The 21,297-nt window shown below is 44.2% G+C and overlaps 2 protein-coding genes across 3 annotated transcripts; one reads left to right on the plus strand and one right to left on the minus strand.

Annotated features, from left to right (window-relative positions):
* Nucleotides 1–3,438: 3,438 nt before the first annotated feature.
* Nucleotides 3,439–11,243, plus strand: SCRG1 (stimulator of chondrogenesis 1). 2 transcript variants are annotated; one of them, XM_075041816.1, is made up of 3 exons: nt 3,439–3,610; nt 8,232–8,494; nt 10,051–11,243. In XM_075041816.1, exons 2-3 carry the CDS (start codon nt 8,259–8,261, stop codon nt 10,103–10,105), a joined length of 291 nt encoding a protein of 96 aa, XP_074897917.1. In that variant the 5' UTR covers nt 3,439–3,610; nt 8,232–8,258; the 3' UTR covers nt 10,106–11,243. The 2 variants fall into 2 exon arrangements, with proteins under 2 accessions (XP_074897917.1, XP_074897925.1); XM_075041824.1 differs by lacking the exon at nt 3,439–3,610 and adding an exon at nt 7,583–7,967.
* Nucleotides 11,244–13,585: 2,342 nt separating this feature from the next.
* SAP30 (Sin3A associated protein 30) lies at nt 13,586–21,026 on the minus strand. Its single transcript, XM_075028406.1, has 4 exons — nt 20,337–21,026; nt 18,741–18,863; nt 15,973–16,071; nt 13,586–13,920 (listed from the first exon to the last, which is right to left on the minus strand). Exons 1-4 carry the CDS (start codon nt 20,646–20,648, stop codon nt 13,798–13,800), a joined length of 657 nt encoding a protein of 218 aa, XP_074884507.1. The 5' UTR covers nt 20,649–21,026; the 3' UTR covers nt 13,586–13,797.
* Nucleotides 21,027–21,297: the final 271 nt, after the last annotated feature.

A 21,297-nucleotide genomic window follows, 5' to 3' on the forward strand; every position in this document is an offset into this window, starting at 1 on the left:
GGTGCAACGCGAGTTATATTTGTTTTACACATGAATATTTGCAAAATGAGCATGTAAGATTTTTATCTTTGCTTAAAAATCCATTATGCTGAAGATTGACTCCAAGGCACCCTACCCCCTGTGATCCCGTAACAAATGATGACAGCAGTTAATGTCTTAGCTGTGCCGGCACTGTCATTAAGTCTCCGAGGTCTTTATGCATCCCTACAATACTACATTCCTTTACAATCTTCAAGTACAGGTTTTAGACTGCATCATCTGCCAAAATCAGGTTCTGAGGTTCCTTACAGATCTCCTCATATAAACTCTATGTATTAATGAGCCAGCTGACTCATAGGTTAAGTGGTATCTTTCAAGAAGATTTAATGTGAGTGGAGAAGCATCGGTATTTCTCACTGTCAGCCTGCAAAGAGCTGAATGTTGATCTCAAGGATACAATAAGATGCAAAGTGATTTTTGTTTACAGAAAAAAGCTAAACCTGTGTGGCTCGTGTTAAAAATGCAAAGCGCATTTAGAATGCTGAATACTTAAAAAAATAAAATTAAAAAGTAAGATTATTTTCCCAGAGCACATTACACAAATCTAGTCTAGAGTAATGCTGTATGTCAGAGGCTGCCACGCTTTTGCAGCTGAATTTCAGTGCTGCCTTTTCTTTCTTTTCTCAACCTACCAGGGGCCATTCCCCTTTGAAAACTACTTCTCTCCTATGGATTGCTGCTGCTACCTTGTCACCATCCCCTCCTGCCTCCATCTGCCACTGCCTCCTCATGGGCCATCACTTCTTGCTGGGTCCAACAGCTCCAGCCTGGGGGGGGGGGGGGGGGGGGGGGGGGGGGCGGCAAGAAAAAAGAGAAGCCAAAGCAGCTCTACTTTTCATCTTAACTCTAATATTGCCAGACCTCTTCAGACAGGAAGAGGGATACGTACACATCTAATACAGAGTCTCTAAATATAGGGAGTTGAACGTGATTCATGATTACCATCTCTACGCAGATGAAGGAGGGTGAAAAAGCAAGATTTCCTTGCAGTTCCCCTGCAGCAACCAGATGCCCTGGTGGGGATCAAAAAGCCTCTGCGATTTTCGATAGCCCTCTGTCACGGCTGGCACCCCGCCAGCCTGCGCCAGACACCGGCTGCCGAGCCCGCTGGGGACGTGGTGCTGGAGCAGAAAGGCAGAAGGAAGCCGAAAATAAAGAGTGAGCCACCAGCGCCGGAGACAGGGAGGGAGACAAAGTCAGTACAGAGACAGATATTCAGGGCAATGGGTTAGGGGCAAAGTGGAGAAAGGGAAAAGGAGGTAAGACCTGGAAGTACTGCTTTGCACTTTGCTTCCTCCCGTTGCAGGCTCCCCTGCTCTGCAATGCATTTTCCTATAAACTACCTCGCGTTTCGCACCTCAAAGAGTTGTTCCTACAGCAGCATTCTCCTGCCTTCTCTTGAGTTGCATTTCCCTGCCAAAATTCCCTAAAACTTTTGCTTCCTCCAAATTCCAGTTTGCTTCCCAGCCTTTACTCTGAAGCAGCATCATGAGGGAGAAAATTTCCTCCTCTTCCTGAATGTTTTCAGTGACTGAAAACATCATACGTGGAGCTATGGAGGGAGAGGAAAAAAAAATCACCAGCAAAACTCCAGCTTTGTTAGAACTGTCTTTTCTCAAAATGCAGCAGGACGTTTCCTGAAGAAAACTATCCCTCACACACTTCACTTTATAAACAAATCTGTCAGTCCACCGGACTGCCGTCCAAACAGGGCTCTCAAAATGTGTTCCGGAAACACAGATACTCCCTGGAAAACACAAGAGAACTTAAATGGGCAGCAAGGGAATAATCCTAATACGTTTCCATTACATCTTCTGACAAAGACTTCAAATTATTCATATGTAAATTTATTTGTAATTAACGAACTAAAAGGGCATCCAAATCCAGAGTATCAGCACAACGTGCTCTCATTTCCTCCTCCACGTTTTATCCCTGCTTATAGCCAGTCGCCTGCTTACGGACACCCGCACCAGGCTCTCGGCATCCTCCCGTGGCAGAGCGCTGCCCCGAACACCGCGTACTCCCAGGGGCATTAAGACAATCTCATTTAAGGCATGGACCACCCTGGCTGGGATCCACACCAGAAGAGAATTTCTGTAGAAAAGCAGAGGCAGCGCCAGGCATTTTGTCACCCTGAAAAGGCAAAGGACGTCCCGTTCCAACAGCAGCTGCCTGCAGCTACCTCCCCTTCTAAGTTGCCGTGCCCATACAGAAGTGGCAAAAAATGTCCTGCCTGACTTCTCTAATCCGAATTAGAGGCAGGGGTACAACATGCATCCTGCTCTCTGCTGACCCAGCTGCCCACCTCCAGCAGAGCGGGGAACACCACGAGCAGGTAGGCTCAGTTTCAAGAGGTTTGCTTCTAAGCATCTGGGCCCTTTGCCTGCTCTCCTTGCTGCCCCAGAAGATGGGACATCCACCTCTTACAGAGGCCCTAGTTCACTTCTGGCATACGATAAATCAAACCGAACAAGTACCAAGACATCAAATTGTAAACTGAGTCAACTGGACAGAGAGGCTCCTTTTTGTACTCCCGACAAACCCCTGCACTGGAAGCAGCCCAACAGATAGAGAAAACCAAACTCTTACAAAGCAACATCAGAATCAAAACGATGCAGACTAGAGAATCTAAGAATTACAGCTCAACAGCTAAGGTGCAATCACACTTCTCTACTCACATCACAAAATAGATCCAGGATGGCCATAATAGAACAAGGGCCAAACTGCAGCAGAAATATGAGGACACATGCTTCACCCTCAAGACTGTTTTCTCATTAATACATAATACTTCAACTCCACTTAAGAACCTCATTCTGTGTTTTTATGGTACCAGATAATTCAATTAGCTATATTAGTCTAAAATAACTTCCTCTGAAATACTCTTCAGTGTAATGCTTTACCTCTTGATTAAATGTTTGGTCAGCAAGGAATTCAATGCACAGCATCGTTGAGTATGCTGTACTAGCAGTCCGGTTAAAGTAATTACAGGTTTTTTTATTATTATTTCAGTTTCAAAAACCTGAAAGAATCCCAAAGTCAGGAATTAAAGTATTGCATGAGATTGTTGGCTAGGTCTGCTCTTCTCCACCCAATGCAAAACAAGGCATCTGTCCAGCAACCACATTCTCCTGCCTGTGCAGCCCTGGGACCCCACTGCTTCCCGCTCCCCTCAGCCTGCTCAGGCTCCACAGCAAGACACGGTTATTCCACAGGGTGTTTCCTCTTCCCCCGTTCTGGATGTTATGCTTCGCTCTCCGCGGAGACACCTTCTCATTGGATCCTGGATGAACTAATTGTTTCCTGCCGGAAAGGATACGTTCATTTCCCCCCCGCCCCGGTCTAGGTTGGCAGTGACTGAAAGAGGTAGTTCTCGAAGCGCATCCTCTGGCCCCTCGCTGGAGAAGGGAGCACACCAGTCGCAGGCAGAAGTCAGGACGAACAAAGGGCTGTTTGTACAGCATCTCCCATCAGCCCTCCCTCTTCTCATCCCCGCTAGCTCTCGCTCTCTCTGTGTACATCTAAAGAGATACAGCTGCCAAGGACGTGGAAGGGACTGAAGCAGAAGAGAAAGGTATGTCTTGCTCCTGAAATTATCCTTGTGCACTTGTTCTGCTGATGCTAGTTACAGAGCAGAGAATGCGAAGATGATTTGGGAGAAGCAGATATATCCTAGACAAGAGATGCTATTCAAGACAGATGCATGGATATGATCCAGCTAAAGATAATTCTTTTACAAACTTGCTCTTCTTCAAAGTTGGATGCTACATATTAACATCTAAAGTCATTGAACATACTATATTGCCTTCCAGTGCTCAATATTATTGCAAAATTGGTGAATATGGAGGGGGTGTGTTCACAATGAATTGCTGTCTTTAAGAAAACTAAATGGGTTTTAATGAGAACTCAGTTTCTGGAAAGAATCATGGTATTGATGGTAATTACAAAGCAGTAATTCACTGAATTCATCCTCAGTGGAATAGCTGCTGTCCTTACAATGCACCAACTGTTCAAGCAAAATAGATTTGAAGGATTTTTTTTTTAAATGGAAAAAACTTCTTCATAATATTATCAGTTATGCAGCTCTTGTGTAATGATTTCTTAGGAATGCACTAATAAACCTAACTAATACACACTAACACACCTAAATATTAAATGCTTAGCTCAGCATTTTACAGGTGTTTCTGAAATGGAAACTTGACAAACAAATAAAAAGACATTTTATTTTGAATAGATATTTTTAGCTCTTGAACTCAATGCACATTAAGAAGCAAATATATATTAAATTTTTTTCACTTTAAGTGCGACTTGTTAACCCCCACATGCCACTGGACAGACTGGAAAAGATCATACACCAAAAGTGTACCAATTAACGTAGTCCTTGTTTTCAACATTAGGCAACTGGAGATGCAGCCTGCTTAATAACTCTGAAGGGTGTATTTAATGGTTGATAGACCAAACTGTAAATATTTATCTTTTCCCAAACATGTAGGATGTCTAGAGGTGCTGAAATAGACATTTTGTGCCATTTCTCAGCTTTCCATATTTCTATCCCCTATTTCTAACACCTGAGCCCCTACTAATATCAGGTGACCTTTAAAGGACATCACATCTCATGAAATATTAACCTGTTGTTCTTGGCCAAGGAGGCTGAAACTTGGTTTTTTCTCTTTGTTTTTTTTTCTGCCTACCTCTGCATCTAGCGGATCCAAAGACTATATGGTGCCAAATTGCCTGGCAGGATAATTCAAACGCTCTCAGCTGAATGATCAGGGATAGCACTGATTCCTGGCTCACCACGCATATTCCCAAACTAATCATCTTCCTTTACACAAAACTCCAAATTACTTCAAAGCACTTATATTCCCAGCTGTACTTGGTCTCAAACTTTACTTACACCATGTCAAAGTAACCAAAGTAATTCACTAAAAAGAACTTATGCAAATGCAAGGAGCTCGTTTTAAGTATTTTTAGACAGCTTTACTCCTGCTAGAATTTGAAATGATATAATCTCGATAGAACAACCTGGTCAGGCTTAGCATGATTGGCATTGCTACCTTTTCAGGTTTTATAAAATAAAGAAATATAAGAGGGTGCTTGCTAGCAATAAGTCTTTGAGTCACCTTAGTGATTGGACTTGTTCATCACATTTCCCTGATTTGTTTTATGAGAAAGGACTGTTTCCATGGTATGTAAAAGCAGGTAAGGTCTTTGACACGCATTTTGAAATAAATATGCACACACTAGCTCTGTTCTTTACCTAGGCAATCAGTGACATTCCATCATCCGTCCAACCATATTCAGGAAAAGAAGTTGCAGCAGTTTGTCAGAAAAAGATGCTGCATCTGGAAGGTCTGCCGAGTTTATCAGCATCGATCCCGTGCAGGGAGCTGATGAAACGCTTCAGGTCCTTGGCAATCTTTCACCTGCAAATAGGGACCTTTCCCTCACAGGAAAGAAATAACCCGTTGAAGAAAGGTCTTCCGACTAAAAATTTCCTTTTGGTTATGATCTGCAAAAAAACAGAGAAAATATAAAAGCAGAAATAAAGTTATAATAAAATAAATATTTTTTTCCTGAATAATAACAACGCTGTGCACTGGCAAGATGCACAACTGACCTGTTAGTGAAGCTGTCTATCCATAGCTCACCAGCATATTGACTTTGCTAATACTGATTTTGGCAGTCACCCATACAAACCCTCTCGATGATGCACTACAGCAATATCCTGTTATATTCCAAGGCAAGTACTGAGTTACCTAAAATTGTAGGTTGCAATTTTTTAATCCAGCAAACTGACAGTCTATAGAAAATCTGCCCATTTTCAGGACGGAATGACTTCCTATGAATTTTGAGCAGACAGGCAGCTGGCAACAGATTCAAATGAGCGTTCCAGCTGAACTCCAGGTAGGGAAAGGACACCTAAATTTTTTAGGAATAAAAAAAACCATACACAAGAGCAAAACATGATGAATGCTTCATCCTCAGGGGAAGAACTCACAGAATAATCCAATCACAGGAAACAAAGGCATAAACCCCTTGCTTCCTACATTTCTCTTTCATGGAAATTTTCTTCCATTAAATACTTAAATAATTAAGCTCAATTATTTGAACAGAAGAATGTTAAACTGTACTCCTCGACATTGGCATTTATCAAGGTATAGTATAAACAAACTTGTTCTGTTTAAGCATTAAGACTTCTCTGAGCAGGACCCTCATAACTGCAGTGTTTATACTCCTACAAAATAAAACCATTATTATAATAATACAGATTCTTTACTCAAGTCTAAAAAACAACATCAGGCAAAGTTAGAACAATGTTTACTTTATTTGAGAAGTAGTTTTGAGGTCTAAAACTAATAAAGACAGTATGTTATTCAATACTGCACTCTAAGGTAATTAAAAAATAGATCCCCAAGGCTCCATTACTAGTAGTTTATAGGAGTCTCCTACTCAAAAGTTCACATACAAGTTCATGGAAACTAAAAGGAATCATTCAATGAATTTTGCTTCTGCAACAGAAGTTAAAAAATACTCAAGAGCTTATTTTCACTTCAGTCGTGTTCTTTAATATATTGGCCACTTTTTTAACACTTTATTTGGCTACTGGTCTTCAAAAAACAAGTTTGCAAAAATCTTATGCAAAAATACAATTGAAGAGCATCGAGGTGTAGTATTTTGTCCCTAGTATGAATCCAAATTCCCAGATTTTCTTATAGTCTCTGGCATGTCATTCATTGGCTGAAGAAACGGAAGATCAGCAAGATAGCTAGCTATGGTAGTGATATAACTCCCCAGAAAAATTACTACATGTAAATTTATACATTTAATAGCTTATTGTTTGTTTTTCAAGGGTGATCTCAAGAGTTTTACAAAGTAACCTAAGCAGGACTATTAATTGACTTCCATAGCTGGCATGCCTTTTTTTTCTTCCCCCTCTTATCTAGATAATAGCTCTGCCATCTTAACTTGACCTTTGATAGTCTTTGATCAAGACATTGCCTTACGCCTAGTTATTTTGGGGTTAGTCTAGAGCACTCTATTCTGCAGCCCTTCAAGAAAGACCAGGGCCAGCCCGTAACATCGTAGTGTCAGGGGATGGACTCTGAAGCGCCGACAGCACGAAGGGCAGCAAAGTCTTCCTGGAGGTTAATGCAGCTACAGCTCAGGGAGAGCTCGCCAGGCAGAGCTGGCCATTGCTTCAGGTTAGCTCTCAGAGCAGAAGTCCTGTTTAAATTCAGTAAGGTATCAGACCCCTTTCATTCAAGCATGAGGAAAGGTAAAAACCCCACTCTCTCTCCTAATACCAATAAAGTCTACGTTGAAGCACTGTTCAAAATGCTAATTTAAAAGTGAATGCAAGTTCAAGGGTCTTATCCACAGCGTTGGGCATGGTCAGCCTCTGTGCAAAGCAGCACAGAAGAGCACAGCTAGCATTAAACAAGCTCATGCAGACGATGGAAAGCCTCGTCACCAACAGGCGAGTGTTACAAGGGGTAATTTATCCTGCCTTTTAAAAAGCCAATTAAACCATAATGACCTCCTGTAGCAAGACTCAACTAAGCAGTTTGCAGTACCAAAAAAAAAAAAGAAAAAAGAGAGAATTCTCAGTAATGTTATACCATACCAGAGCCTGCAGTCCAGGACAGTGGCACTTGGCAGCACTGCAGAAAGCTTCAGCCTCCTTTGCTGTTTAACGCTTCATTTTCTCAAGCAGTTGATGACAGAGGATTCCATCAGCAGACAGTTTTTCCACAACTTTGATGGGGAAAGATACTATTAATTTTATGTGAGTGACTATTGTTTCAACAGGCAAAATGACCAGGAAGGCAAGGAAACCCACCCGGACATTTTCCCCTGTTTTGGTAGCAATCGATACACTCACTCACACCACCAAGAGAACATGGCCAGCTCAAAGCAATTTTCTCAAGGTGAGAGGCCAAAGAAACAACAAAATTGCCCGGAACAGAAGCCTCAATTCCCGAGGAAAGGATTCCCAAGGTTGTACAGAAAGTAATGAATATCAATTCTGCTGCAGTATTATTTACCTCCTAGGAGAAAACACTCTCCAGCACTCAGGCTCAAACCTCCCAAAGTTCACAGGAAAGAAAAGAAAAACGCAAGCCAGAGAGCAAATTGGAGAAAGAGATCTGTTCAACAGCTATACCTGTGTCACGTACCTCATTTCTCTTTAGCACCCTGCTGCAGGGAGCTTCGCAAAAATGAAGATGGTCTCGGCGCTGCTTCTGCTGAGCACCCTCCTGGGTACCCCCGCGGTGCCTTCCCGGCGGCCATCTTGTTACAAGAGGGCCCTCAAAGACCACGACTGCCACAACGTCCCCGAAGGCATGGAGGACCTTCGACAGATCGATGACGGTCTGCAAGATCACTTTTGGGAAGGGAAGGGCTGCGAGGTGATCTGTTACTGCAACTGGAATGAATTGCTCTGCTGCCCAAAGTAAGACCACACTCATTTCATATAAACTTGTACAGTTCTGTATGACCGCCTGTTGTATTTTCATCATTTTACAGTTTCCACTGGTGGAATAAGCTACCATTTTAAAGAAATGCATCACTTCAGATGGTTTCAAATTATATCAAGAGATAGCCAATTATCTGATACACTGCCAGTTTTCAGGTTTTGTTTTTCAGGGGCTCACCTAGGACTTGCTTAGCATATTTTATAAACCTGCATGTTCTGTTATAGGGGACTTTAGCATTTAAATCACCCAACTTTTCACTCTTCTGTTTGATCTAAACTAAGTATGAGAGCTACATCAAATCTTTATTCACAGCACTTTGCAATGAAGATGTTTTCAGGACCATAAAAAAAACCCTATTCGATTTCTGTTCCATGGCAAAGAACTGTATTGCTATTCTAAGGCGCATGCACATATGTCAGTTGAATAACTTATTCTGTAATGACAGCTGTTCAAAGTAGGAAGGCAAACAGGGGGGAACAGAGGTTCACAAATGCCTGCAAGGGAGGGAAAAGATTTAGCCCAAGAACATCAACACTCCTCTGGCTCACTGGCACTGCTGACAAAGCTGAACGGCAAAGTTCTCACTGAACGTGGGTTCTTTTGTTGTTGTACTACAGAAAGAATGTACATGCCAACAAAATTAATATTGAGTTAAACAACACCACCAGCCCATACTGGTTTGAAGTAATAAAATGTATTAAGAGGTATTATTTCATTCAGCTTTCCAGCAACATCTTTTCTTCAGGAAATTTAGATTAAAAACATCAACACTTCAAAACTTACTTCAGGGACACTAAAATGTGATGGCATTACATAGGCAAGCAAAAATGACTTTTTATATGTGCTCCTCTTACCACCCAAGTTTCTCAAGTCCCCCAAAATCCAATAAAAGACAACTTTTCAGCATTCCCATGGGGGAATAGATTTGAACCAAGTGGGAATGAATTCTAAAGCTAGAGACCTCGCATTCAAACTCAAAGCAGGGTTTAAGTATTTCATCTTTCACTTTCCCTAAAACTGGATATGGCATCCTCACCCTGAAGCACACTTTAGGTTTCTAGCTTCAACCTCTGAGCTTTGAGCAGCCTAATAAAGCCTCTTTCTTTGATACAAATACCTAAGGAGCTCTTCCTTCAACCATCCTGAGGTACAGAAGACTTTGCAAGTCTGCTCTTGGGACAAATTGCACTAAACAGTATGAGTGTACATGCCAAAGTTCTTTATTTTTATATGTTATGTATTTGGTAAATTTACTTTCTCAAAGCTAAAATACCAGGGTGGAGTCCTGGCACTCTGGTCAGTCAATGAAAGTTTTGCCATCACTTCCAAACCAGGCCAGCAGAGGTAGAAATGCAGTACCTTCATCCAGACCTGCAGTTGCATTTGCATTGCTGGAACAGCATCCCACAAACACAGTAATCCCACATATATCCCACCATAAGCTAAAAGAAATCCACAACTGGAAATGCATGTCATGTTAAAGCTCTGATAAACCAATCTAATTATTTAAATATCTGATAATATCTTTCAGGGATATTTTCTTTGGATCAAAGATATCTTTTGTGATCCCCTGCAACAGTCAGTGATGAACATCAAGTCTGCCAATGAAGCAACAGACGTCATTCTACCACCACATAACAATACTTGCAAGGGGAAAAACAAAACCACCACCAACACCAAAAAAACCCTTCCTTTCTAACCACAAGACAGTGCCTCTTTTTACACTGTGGAAAAATTACCTTTCTGTACCTTTTTTGAATCTCAAATACGTAAGAAGTTCTCTCTGATTTGGCAGCTGACTTCATTTCCATAATGGTATAAAAGACTGTACAAGCTCTTAATGCAACCTAATATGCAGCCTCCAGCAAAAAAGCCTAACTCTTGTTACTCAGCACAACATTTTCAATTAGCTTGGATGAAGAAACTTCAAGCCTAAGCCTTCACGTCATTAGGAATGTGACTCATTGCAACCTATGGCAGTACAGCTTCCTATTGCTTTTTTGCCATCACACAATGTTGTTTTAAGCTGAAGCTACTCAGTCCCTGGCACTTCTGCAGACAGGCTCCCACATTCTACTTAAGCATCTTAAAATACATGCACATACAAAAGGCAAACTTTCACCATTTGTATTTGAAAATTCCACTGGGGGGTGAGGGGAGAAGAGTCAAAACTCACATTAATAGGACTAAAGCACACTTCGGTCTTAATTATGTCACCTGCATTAACTATGCTATCCTTAAAACCTGAAACTTCTTAATCTTAACATTAAAAATATTGTAACAGTTACAATAGTGTGTGCGTACATATATACATTCAGAAAAACATCTAAAGAGGATGGGACTGATGCAAGGTCTGTTAAGGCAACAAAAAAATCCACACTTCAGCAGCTTTTTTTAATCAAGCCTTGTTTGAAATACAGTACCTCAGAATTAAGTTAAAATGCTGGCTTTTTATTTTTAAGACTAGCCCTGTAAGGAAATAGCTAGGGAAGTGAAGACAAACTGGTATCTCAAAATACTGCAAGTAATCATCTTAATGTTTAAGAGGTATCACGATCTAGGCTGTAGATACACAGTCACCTCTCAACACCTGCCAATACCAATTGCAATACAAGAAAAAACCAGCCAAAAATTTATGTCCCTTTGTGAGTTTAAGGAAAGCCACCTGAATGAGCCAGGCTTACAGGCAGCAAGCCTGGCTTATTGCCTTACATATAAAAACTCTTTAGCTATCAAGTCAGTCACATGGAAGGTGTGTAGTACTGAAGTAACTATTTAGTCTTTTCCACTCAAAAAGTGTACTGTTCATCTAATAATTTTACAGCATTACACCACAAAAACCGCCACCAGCAGTTTACCAGCCTTATTTCACATGCAGTATGAAATATCATGATGACTGTTTTTCTTCCTCTGTCAGTAGATGAGGGTTGGATAGTGGGGGAGAAGGGTGATTATACATAGCTAATAATAAATGTTTCAAGTAAATCTGTGTGTACTATTTTTGCCAAGTAATTTTTAGGCTACTGACTGTTAAACAAACAGTTTGTGTCACCAGGCTTTTTAAGCCTGGTTTGTGTTATTATTCCTGAGTCATGTGGGCTTCCTACCAAATCATCAATTAAGGGTAAAAAAAACCCCATAAATCTGGCAACCCACAGTCAAAATATCCAAAGTCAGTGCTCTGCTAGGAAAACATATGGTATCTGCTCTTGTGCAAAGCCCTCTATAAGCTTCTAGCAGTAATACGGGCACATAACTTCTGTTGGTTGTGCCATCTAGTTTCTACATGAATCATGTTGCATATGCCTGGCATTCACAGCTTTCCAAAGCAGCAGTAGCAAAAAATTTAAGGCAGATGCAAATCTGGGTAGTAAAGTTAGTAGGTGGTTTTCAGTTACTTTCCTTCCACTGCTCCTGGCTAAGGGAAATCCATAATCCACTGGAGAAAAATTTTGCCACTTTCCACATGCAGCAGGATACTTGGGCTACTACTTTAAGACTGATTTCCCAGAGAAACTTGCTTTTGTTTCTCTCCCCACCCTCCTTCCCTCCCAAAGCTTCTTCTACAGGTCCTGCCAGGCCTAGGTGAGAACATTCACCCCCAACACACACTCAGAGAAAAAGCCTTTATCTTTCAGATGTCCTATCCACAGCCAGGTTCCCTGGCTGTTTCTCCAACTACTACTTTGAAGATGACCAGCTGAATTTGTGCAAAGGACATTTAGCAAACAACTTTATAGTCACTGTAGTGAAATGGGCACTAAAACAGCTCTTCAAAGGAATACCAATTTTAGCTGCCACTAGCTAGATATCACTAACTGTCTTGAACTTAGGCCAACACTGCAGAACTTTATTGTGGAAATACATAAGACACTGCAAGTGAAAGAAATCAGGCCACTGAGAGCTACTGGGAAGGCAGCCAGTTCGAGGTTAGGGTTTATCATCATTCAGCTCTGTGCAAGTGTCACAAGTCAAAAAAGCAAAGTGGAGTATCTTAGTTGCAGTGATGCCAGCAAAGTAGTAGTTTTCAAAAAACTCACAAGATTAATATTGAACAGATTAGACCAGAGACATACTGCTTTCTCATTTTTCCCAAATTAAGAAAAAGCTTTTAAACATCTGATAAGGTTATGAGTTGCAACAAATGCTAACTGAACAAGCTGAAGCTGTGTCCTCCTCTGCTTTAAGATGAGAACTCTTTTCCCTCCACCTTTTCTTCAACCTACAAGCACAGCTTAAAGCAGAAATCATATTCCATACACCACACATTTAGACTGGCAGAATAGTTAAACGACAATACAAGAAGTCATTCATAATACCATTTTCTTTACTAAGCTATTCAATTAAAAGCAAAAGTATTGCTGGATATTCTTCTCCTATGTTATTACAAGGTTTGGTTTGTGGTTTTTGTTTTGGGTTTTTTGGTTTTTTTTTTAACCAGACCTGAGCTAATGCATGCAATGAAAAAGAAATAGTATGCCTATTAGAAGATACCATATTGACCCAGCACAGACTCTGTCTTCCATTCTCCAATTAAGTTCTTAGCCACAGTCTACGCAGATGAATGAAAAAGTCAGCAGCTAAAGGATTTCTCACCGAGTGGAAGGATTCCTCGGCACAGTAAGCTGCAGCAGTCTTTTCATCCATACTTAAAGCTTTGAAATTTGAGAGCTGCATTTTTTTCCATTTCAATATAGGAGCAGGAAGGCCTCAGTGCTTGGAAGCATATATCCCAGCAATGACAAGATGAATAAACAAATCAAAGTCCCCATCAATCCTTGTTTCCAAAGGGGAAAAAAAGAAAATGTTATTCAGCCATTTTTGCCCAGCTAACAACTGGAACTGTCACTTAAAGCCTTTTACCTTAAGAAAAAGAACCTATTGCCAAGTCTGTTACAGCTTTTTTTTTTTTTTTTTAAAGGCATTGCATCATGAGAACTTGAAGTACATTCATAAATATATCCTTGGCACAATTTATTGAAAAATATTTTAATATCACATAATTAGTCAAAGCTTAACTATTAGGTACAAGTAACTCACTAAATAAGTTAGACACACCCACTTGAGCAACAATATCAGTGATATTTATTTAAAATACTTTTGCCAAGGAAATTTGTTTCATAAGAGATGTTTTTTTTCAAACAAATCAGCAAGATTATGAAAAATAAGAGACAAACTCTCTGGCGAAAAAAAAAGTTACAAAGAAAGCTTTTGTGTATCAACAAAAACCCTCAGTCTTTTGATTTGCAGCCTGAGTCTCAGTCCCAACTTTTTCTGTCTAATGAACCCCACTATCCATCTTTAGATCTGGTTTGTTCTTGTCATTCTTCACAGAGTAGATGAAATATGTTAAGGTGTCCTTTTCATTCACTGGAATTGTCCTAAAATGGCAGCCAATTATCTATAAAGGAAGAATGCAAGGAAATTAAATAACCACTCATATGCAGAAACTGAAGATTCAGATTTAAATTGACTACATTAAACAACGCTTAAAAGCTTGATCAAGAAGCTTAAAAAAGAAACTAAAACCTACCTCTTCAAAAGTCTAACAGTCATAAAAAAAGTAGAACAAGAACCATTTTATTGAGAACTATGAACCAAGTATAGCAAGTTGTACCCTCATTTCCTAAGTAAGGAGCCTAGGAAAATGTTCGGGGCAGGGGGGTTTCTCAAAACAAGCATAGGAGTAGTATTATACCTATATGGTCAAAGCTTGACTATAAAGCAAGTAATGACTATAGAGTATCAACAGAGCAACAGCACAGCAATGAAAGACTACTGCTCATTACTCAGGGGGGGTGGGGGAATATGTGTATCTGTATCAAGTCAGCTATAGAAACATCTAAGACAATACAAGAATCTTCAGGATTACAGTTAAACATTCAGCTCTTTGAAACAGAGCTATCAATGATGGAAATTCACCATCTCTAAGTACTAAAATGTGACAATTTCTAAACAGTTCTCAAGTCAGAGGTCTTTTCCTTCATTAAAATGAACAACAACTTTAAAAGAAAGCACTCAAAATATTATACCTGCTCAAGCCTATTCTCAGGCTTTTTGCAGAATACTTTGGTAGACTAGAATTACCAAGTGGAAGTCAGAAAAAATGGGACTGCTCACTTAACTACTACAGGGTTTAAGTATAAATGTTTAGCATAATTAGCAAGTTAGAAAGCTTTCCAAACCCCACCCTCAAAAAATTCAGAGAAACAGTTTGAGAATCCTTTAAAGTGCACTTCTAAGCAACAGCTAGAGGAGCGTCTATTGTACATTAGGACAGGTTACAAGGAATCACATGCACTGTAAACTAAGGAAGTTCTGCACCTATGGCTCACAAATACCTGCAGGTCAAACAAAGCATGCGGCAGAAGCCTTGCCTATTCACATCAAACAGCATAAGAAGCATAAGCTAGCGCAAATACCTCGTGAGATGCACCTAAAGCAGACCCTTAGAAATGCTAGTTTTGCAGAACAAAAACTAGTTGTGCTTTTTCAAATCGCAGTCCTGCTAATTCAAGAGCTAGCTCTACCTCAGCTCACATAGAAAAAACCATAAGACTCATTTTACGTTCTTAATCATAGTGGCAGCAGCACTATTCTTTTGCAGCTCAGCCTTTTTAAGAACCTTGCCTTTAATCCACACAGATTAAGGGAGAGACCAACAAAATGTCAAACCAAAGTAAAACTGGGCGTATCGCTGCACAGAAGTGAAAAAACGGTAGCTATACCTCCCTGTTAAGAGAAGATCACTGGTTCTCTCACGTATTTCCATCAGCATGCTGTAACTGCATCTTTGCAGCGCAGAAGTATTCTTTTAAAATTAGTCACATGCAGCAAAGATGCTTACATACAGCTGCACTTACACGCAGCTTCAGCAATTTTAGAAATATTGGTAAGAAAAAAACCTAATTTCATAAAGTTGCATTTTTCTGATGGCAGATGCCAGTGGTTTTAATTAACAGAATTAATCATCAATAGCAGCCTGTTTTTCAGGTTTCCATAGTTTACATATGGAGAAACACGTATGTTTGCAGTAACTAGCTTTTTAAAGCAAAGTCTGAACCTTGCTGGAACTTCACTGCTGCTTCTCAGTTTCTAGTTCTTTTCAGCTGGACACTTCGAATGAAGGTGTGACTGACACACAGACTACAAATCCATGATTCTACAATATTCAGGGACACGCAGATCATCTTACTGTTCCAGCCCAACACTCTGTGTCTTTAAGCAGCACACACTCCTTTCGGAAGTTGAGTCCCTCCTCTGGAAAGGATTTTTACTTTTGATTTACTTGGCTTAGGAGCTGTGGCCAATGGAGGAAACTAGATAAGCAGTTCCCTTTTGTTCTCACAAAATCCAGATTACATATGCTCTATATGCAAGGATCACATTGCACAGAAAACCACATGCCAAAGCAAGTTGCATTTTCTATTATGGAACAAACACTCATACATACTTCAACGAGCTGTGCTTTGTTAAGTCCCGGTCTGGTCTGTAGCTTGAAGTGTCTTTTGTACCTTCGAAGTGTGTTTACTTGTAACTGATATAAATCAACCTAGAAGAAAGGGGAGGGGGGGGAGGAAAATAATCTAATGTAACTGAAAAGGATTCAGTCATTTATAGCTGGCCTCTCAAAAACACTTTGGACTCTCACAGATATACAAGCATAGACCATCAGCTCAGCAGATCTCATTTTGACAAAAAAACCCCTCCACCCCGCACCTTCCAGTGGAAAGGAAAACAGCCCAGTTCAGTTTAAGAGCATTTTATTGTTACTGAGCACGGCTCTGCCTCCCATTAGCAGTGGACAATATTTGTAACTCATTATTGTCCTTTAATCAGTTCTGGGTTTTTCGTTTGTTCCCCAGTTCGAGCGGGGTAACACAAAAGCCCAGTAACAACTTTCATACAACATCTAGGAAGATGCTGATTCAAAGGAGGCCCCTATACTGTGTGATTTCAGCCATCAAATTTTACACAAGTGGCATGCAAGATATAGCACATCTGAACCTTCAGCACATATTAGAACCAGGAAAAAGTCTAGAACACAAAGGTTTCTTGGCTTGAGGCGAGAGAAGAAAACAGCTGCTCTTGCTCTCCAAACATATCCCTGCTACATAAGCACAACACAGGAGTTACGTGCACAAGCATAGTTGTCCAAAACTGTTTTTCAGTGCGAGTTGACAGTTGAAAGAATTGCACAAGGTCCTCTCAGGAATACAAATACACCACCTTAACCCAGTACTCCCTCAGTTTTGAATCCCACAAACTCTGATCAACAGTCACTTCTCCCAGCCACAGCTCACCTTCCCACCCTCCTTGACAATGTAAGAGAGCTTAATCGGATGATGACTGAGTGGGAAAGCAAGCTGAGAAAACAGGCTGAATGAGAAATTCTGCTAGATCAGTTGCGGATACTAGATACAGCAGTATTCTCCAAACTCATTGCATTAAAGATTGGTTAAGGCATTCACTTCCATTTTAAACTCATTTAGCAGCCTCGACTATGGAATATTTAAACAACAGCAGTGCTACTGCATACTTGGTAACCTGGCCAACCTTGACATGATGCTGCGTTGCACGATAGAGGATGGGTAGGTATCCTTTGGTATTCTGAAGTTTACATGGCACAAATTCCACTTCCCAAGTCACAGTGGAGAACCCACACCCTAGAGCACCACGCAGGGGAGGAGCAGCAGCTTTCCACCAAGTCCCTGAAGCTACCAGTACTGTGGAAGCCTCTTTCCCTCCCATAGGAATCACTTCTAACAGGTAATGATGGTCATGACCGAGATGGAAATGGGAAGGCCTTGCAAGTCTTCAGAAGAAGTATTTTTTTTTTCCTAGTAAACTGGATAGCAATTGAAAATAAAGAAAGTCAAGAGCCAATGGGCATCAAAGGCACACAGTAGTCACACGGGATGAACATACTGCCATTGTCCAAACGGCCAGCCGAAACTCCTCAAAAACACCTCCCAGGCAGTTTTCTTTCCTGCTGTAAAACCATTAAAAAAGCTTGCTTTCTTGTTCTAGAGATATCCATCACTTGTGACACGTTTTATAATTTTCACATGAGAAAACCAAACAGGTTTGCAGGACAGCTGCAATTACCACTGTGCCAAGGAGCCACCTGAAGCCACAGAGAACATTAGCCTTAGACAGAACTTTCAAAGAAGCAATCCCACATATTTAGCAGACAAACAACACAGCCCAGCATCAAACCACTCCCAATCCCCTAAAATCCTCTTAGAGGATCCTCTTAGCCTTCAGACTGGAGCCACGTGCCTTTAGGCACAGATTCTTGCACAAAGTTTCATCACTTGCATTGCTGGTATCTGCAGATGCTGACCATAAGGTTGTCATTAAATTAACACTTACGGAGCAATTGCTTAAGAATGCTTTCAAAACCCCTCTTGGAAGGGACCAGGTAGGCATGACAGGCTCTCCTCAAAATTAACACACTGAACAGCACCTGCTAAGCCAGGCTGTAGCAGAAATAACCCAGAGCACAACTAGGAAAAAGAGCCTTAGGTGCAGTCTCTCCCACTATACTATGCAAAAGGTTTGAAAGCTCTAGCTCACTTTCATAATGGGTGAGGTTTCACTGGTCTGCAGCAGAGAAAACGGGAGAAAAACACCATCCCTCTCCCCTCCTTTCTAGCACAGCTCCCTGAATGTTTCTTCCCCCAACATGGGATAAAAACAAAGATCTACTATCATTAAACTTTGTCTGTTTAACGTGACTAAGGCAATGGAGTAACTGCAAGAGCCATCTGCAACACATTTAGCACAGAAGGAAAGGATCAGAGGGATGGGGCAGCGAAGCATTTATATCCTGAGTCCTATGTGCAATTCCCTTCAAGTTGTCAACTCCTGCAGAAGACAGATTGTGCTGATATGTAGCAAAGCACCTCTTCTAGTAGGATGCTGGAGAGGAAGCACTAATAACGAGAAAGTTGAAAAAAGCAGTTTTCTGAGAGAACTAGTGGACACTTAATAAGCTAGAGAGTTGTTCGTTCTACTTTGCACAATCAGTACAGAAAATACATTGTAAAATTCAGTTAGCTTTTGTTAAGAACTGAGTGAATCAGGAGTCTTCCCTTTCCCCGCATGCCCCAAAATAAGGAGAGCTGCAAGGGTGGAAAAGTGGTATCTGTGCAGATGTGGTAGCTGTCAAGTACAAGCTTAACACAACAATTAGAAAAAACCCAACTACTTAGCTACCTCTGGAGTGTCGATGTCTTGCACTGGTGAGTCGCCATCATCATCGCTGCCTTTCCTCTTTCTTCTATTTCTCACACTCTGAATTAAGTTTTTGTGGAAGTCACAAATATACAGATGTCTTGCCTAGAAGAGCAATAGGGCGTCTTTCAATCAAATCCATGTAAGCATCTCCCAGACTTACAAACGCACACACAGAGACAACCCTTCAGCAACCACAGTCACATTAACTGCACCGAGGAAGCTTTTCTACCGCATTCTTCTAAATAAAGAACGCGCTATGCTACAGATCACTGCCACCGGCTTGGCCCGGAGGACGCTGAAGCGCTGCCATCGACTGGTTCAGTGGTAACAGCCTGCAGACACGCCAGTACAACCCTCCCTCCAGCCACTCGTCCCAACTCGGGGATCGGGAAGCAAACAAACAAAAAACAAGCTTTCGGTTGTTCTTCAGAGGGCAAACAGCCGGCTCTCATTTCACACCGGCTCTCACTCCCCCTCTACAGCCTCTCCTCCTCGTTCTACTTCCACTACCTAGGCGAGGTCAAGCAACACACTTTTTTTAAGTTTTCTTTCTTTCCTTTTTAAAAGTTCCCCTTTGTACGGATCTGCACGCTTTGGGAGAACTCTTCGGCGCGGACCAACCCCGAATTTCAGAGTTGCGGGCTTTAATGGCAGCGAAAGCGCAGAGCTGCGTTGGGGGGGGGGGGGGGGGGGGGGGCCGTTGAGGGCGAGGAACCCCCGGGCCGGGCTGGGGTTTGGGGGGGTTCCCTGGGGGCGCACGGAGCTCCGGCCCCCGCGCCGGCAAACGCTCCCGCGGTACCGTGCAAGGGCAAACACCCCTCCGAAACGCCCGGGCGTTTCACTCCGCAGAAAGGGGCGCGAAGGCGGCCCCCCGTCCCTTCCTCCTCCTCCTCCTCCGCCGGGGGGGTCCGCTCCCCCCCTGCCCGGCCGTGCCGTGCCGCGCCGAGCCGAGCCGCGCTGCGCCTGATGGCTGCCGAGCGGAAGATCGAGAGGCAAGGGGAGACGTGCAGCGCTGCAACACGAGGCGGAGCAGCCGAGCGCTGCCCTCGCCAGGAACAGACACAAACTAGCGCGCCGGGAGCCATGCGGGCTCCGCTCCGGGGAGGGGGAGCGCGCTCCCCGGCCACGCTTCTTCCCCCTCCAGCTACACGGGGAGGGGGGGGGACGGGACACACGCAGCCGATGCCCCCGGCTCTTGAGGGGGGGGTGGGAAAGGACCCCAGAAGCAGGCGATTCCCTCCCCAGCCGCTTCCGCAGAGGGAGAGCACTTTCAGGCCGTGCTGCTGCGGCGCCAGCCGAACTCCACGGTGCTACGGAAAAAGCGGGAGGGGAGGGGGGGGGGGTGAACAACACTCCCCCGCCGCCACCCTCCCCTCCAAACCCCTAAACTTTATTAAAAGCCCCCAAACCAACTCAGCCGTGGGAGCAACGGGCCGGCGCGGAGCGGGGCTGGGGCCGGACACGTCGCCGCCGCCCGGGCACGCACCGCCGGGACCCGCCGGCCGCTTTTGTCTGCCCGCCCCTACGGCGGCGGCGGGGGGCGGCCCCGCGTGTGCCCCCATTCCCCGGACTTACGCTCTTGTCCAGCTCGATCTTCACCTTCTTCTGCGAGATGCTCTTCTGGATCCGCTTGCTGAAGCTGGCGTTGCCGGCGGCGCGGCCGCACCGCTCGCCCTCCTCCCGCAGGCAGCACAGCTGCCCGGCCCCGGGGCCGCCCGCACCCCCGCCGCCCGCCGAGCCCGCGGCGGCGGCGGCCGGACCCAGCCCCGGCGGCGCCGGCGGCGGCGGCGGCGGCACCACCTCCACGGCAGAGCCCGCGTTGCCCACCGCGGCGGCGGCGGGGTCCGCCCCGCGCTGGGTCACCTCCTCGGGGGCGAAGCCGTTCATGCCCGGCGCCACCTCCGCAGCCGGCGGGAAGCCCGGGGGAGGGCGGCGGGATCCCGCCCCGCACCAAACTTCCCCGGCGAGACGCCGCGGCCCGGCGGGGCGCTCCCCCGCTGCCTGCCCGCCTCCTCTCCGCGGCGGCACCGGAGCGCAAGCCCGCCCTCAAGGGCGGCCAGCCCGCACGCCGCGGGAAGGACTCTGCCCGCCGGCTGCCGCTGACCCGAGCCCCGCGGCGGCTACCGGAGCGGCGGCTACCGGAGCGGCAGCGGCGGCGCCCCGCGGGTCGCCCCACTTCCTCCTTCCCCCCCTGTCATGTGGAGACTCTTCAGCTGTTTCCTATGTAACAACAGCAACCTGCCCGCCGCCCCGCCCCGCCCCGCCCGGCCGCGCATGCCGGCTCCCCCGCCGCGGGGCGCCACGGGAAATGCAGTTCTCGCCCCCGCCGCCCCCTCCGCGCCCGCCGCGGCGGGGGAACTACAGCTCCCGACGGGCAGCGCGGCGGCGGCGGCGGGAGCGCGGGCGGTGGGGGGGCGCGGCGTGCCGCTTTGCGGCGCTCGGACCGGCGGTGCCGTCCCGCGGCGGCGGCAGCGGCCGCTACTTTTTGCCGCGGCGGCGGCGACGGGCCGCCCTGCGCTGCGCTGCCTTTTCGCCG

Source organism: Buteo buteo, chromosome 1, assembly GCF_964188355.1.
Source record: "Buteo buteo chromosome 1, bButBut1.hap1.1, whole genome shotgun sequence".
Classification (NCBI taxonomy): Eukaryota; Metazoa; Chordata; class Aves; order Accipitriformes; family Accipitridae; genus Buteo; species Buteo buteo.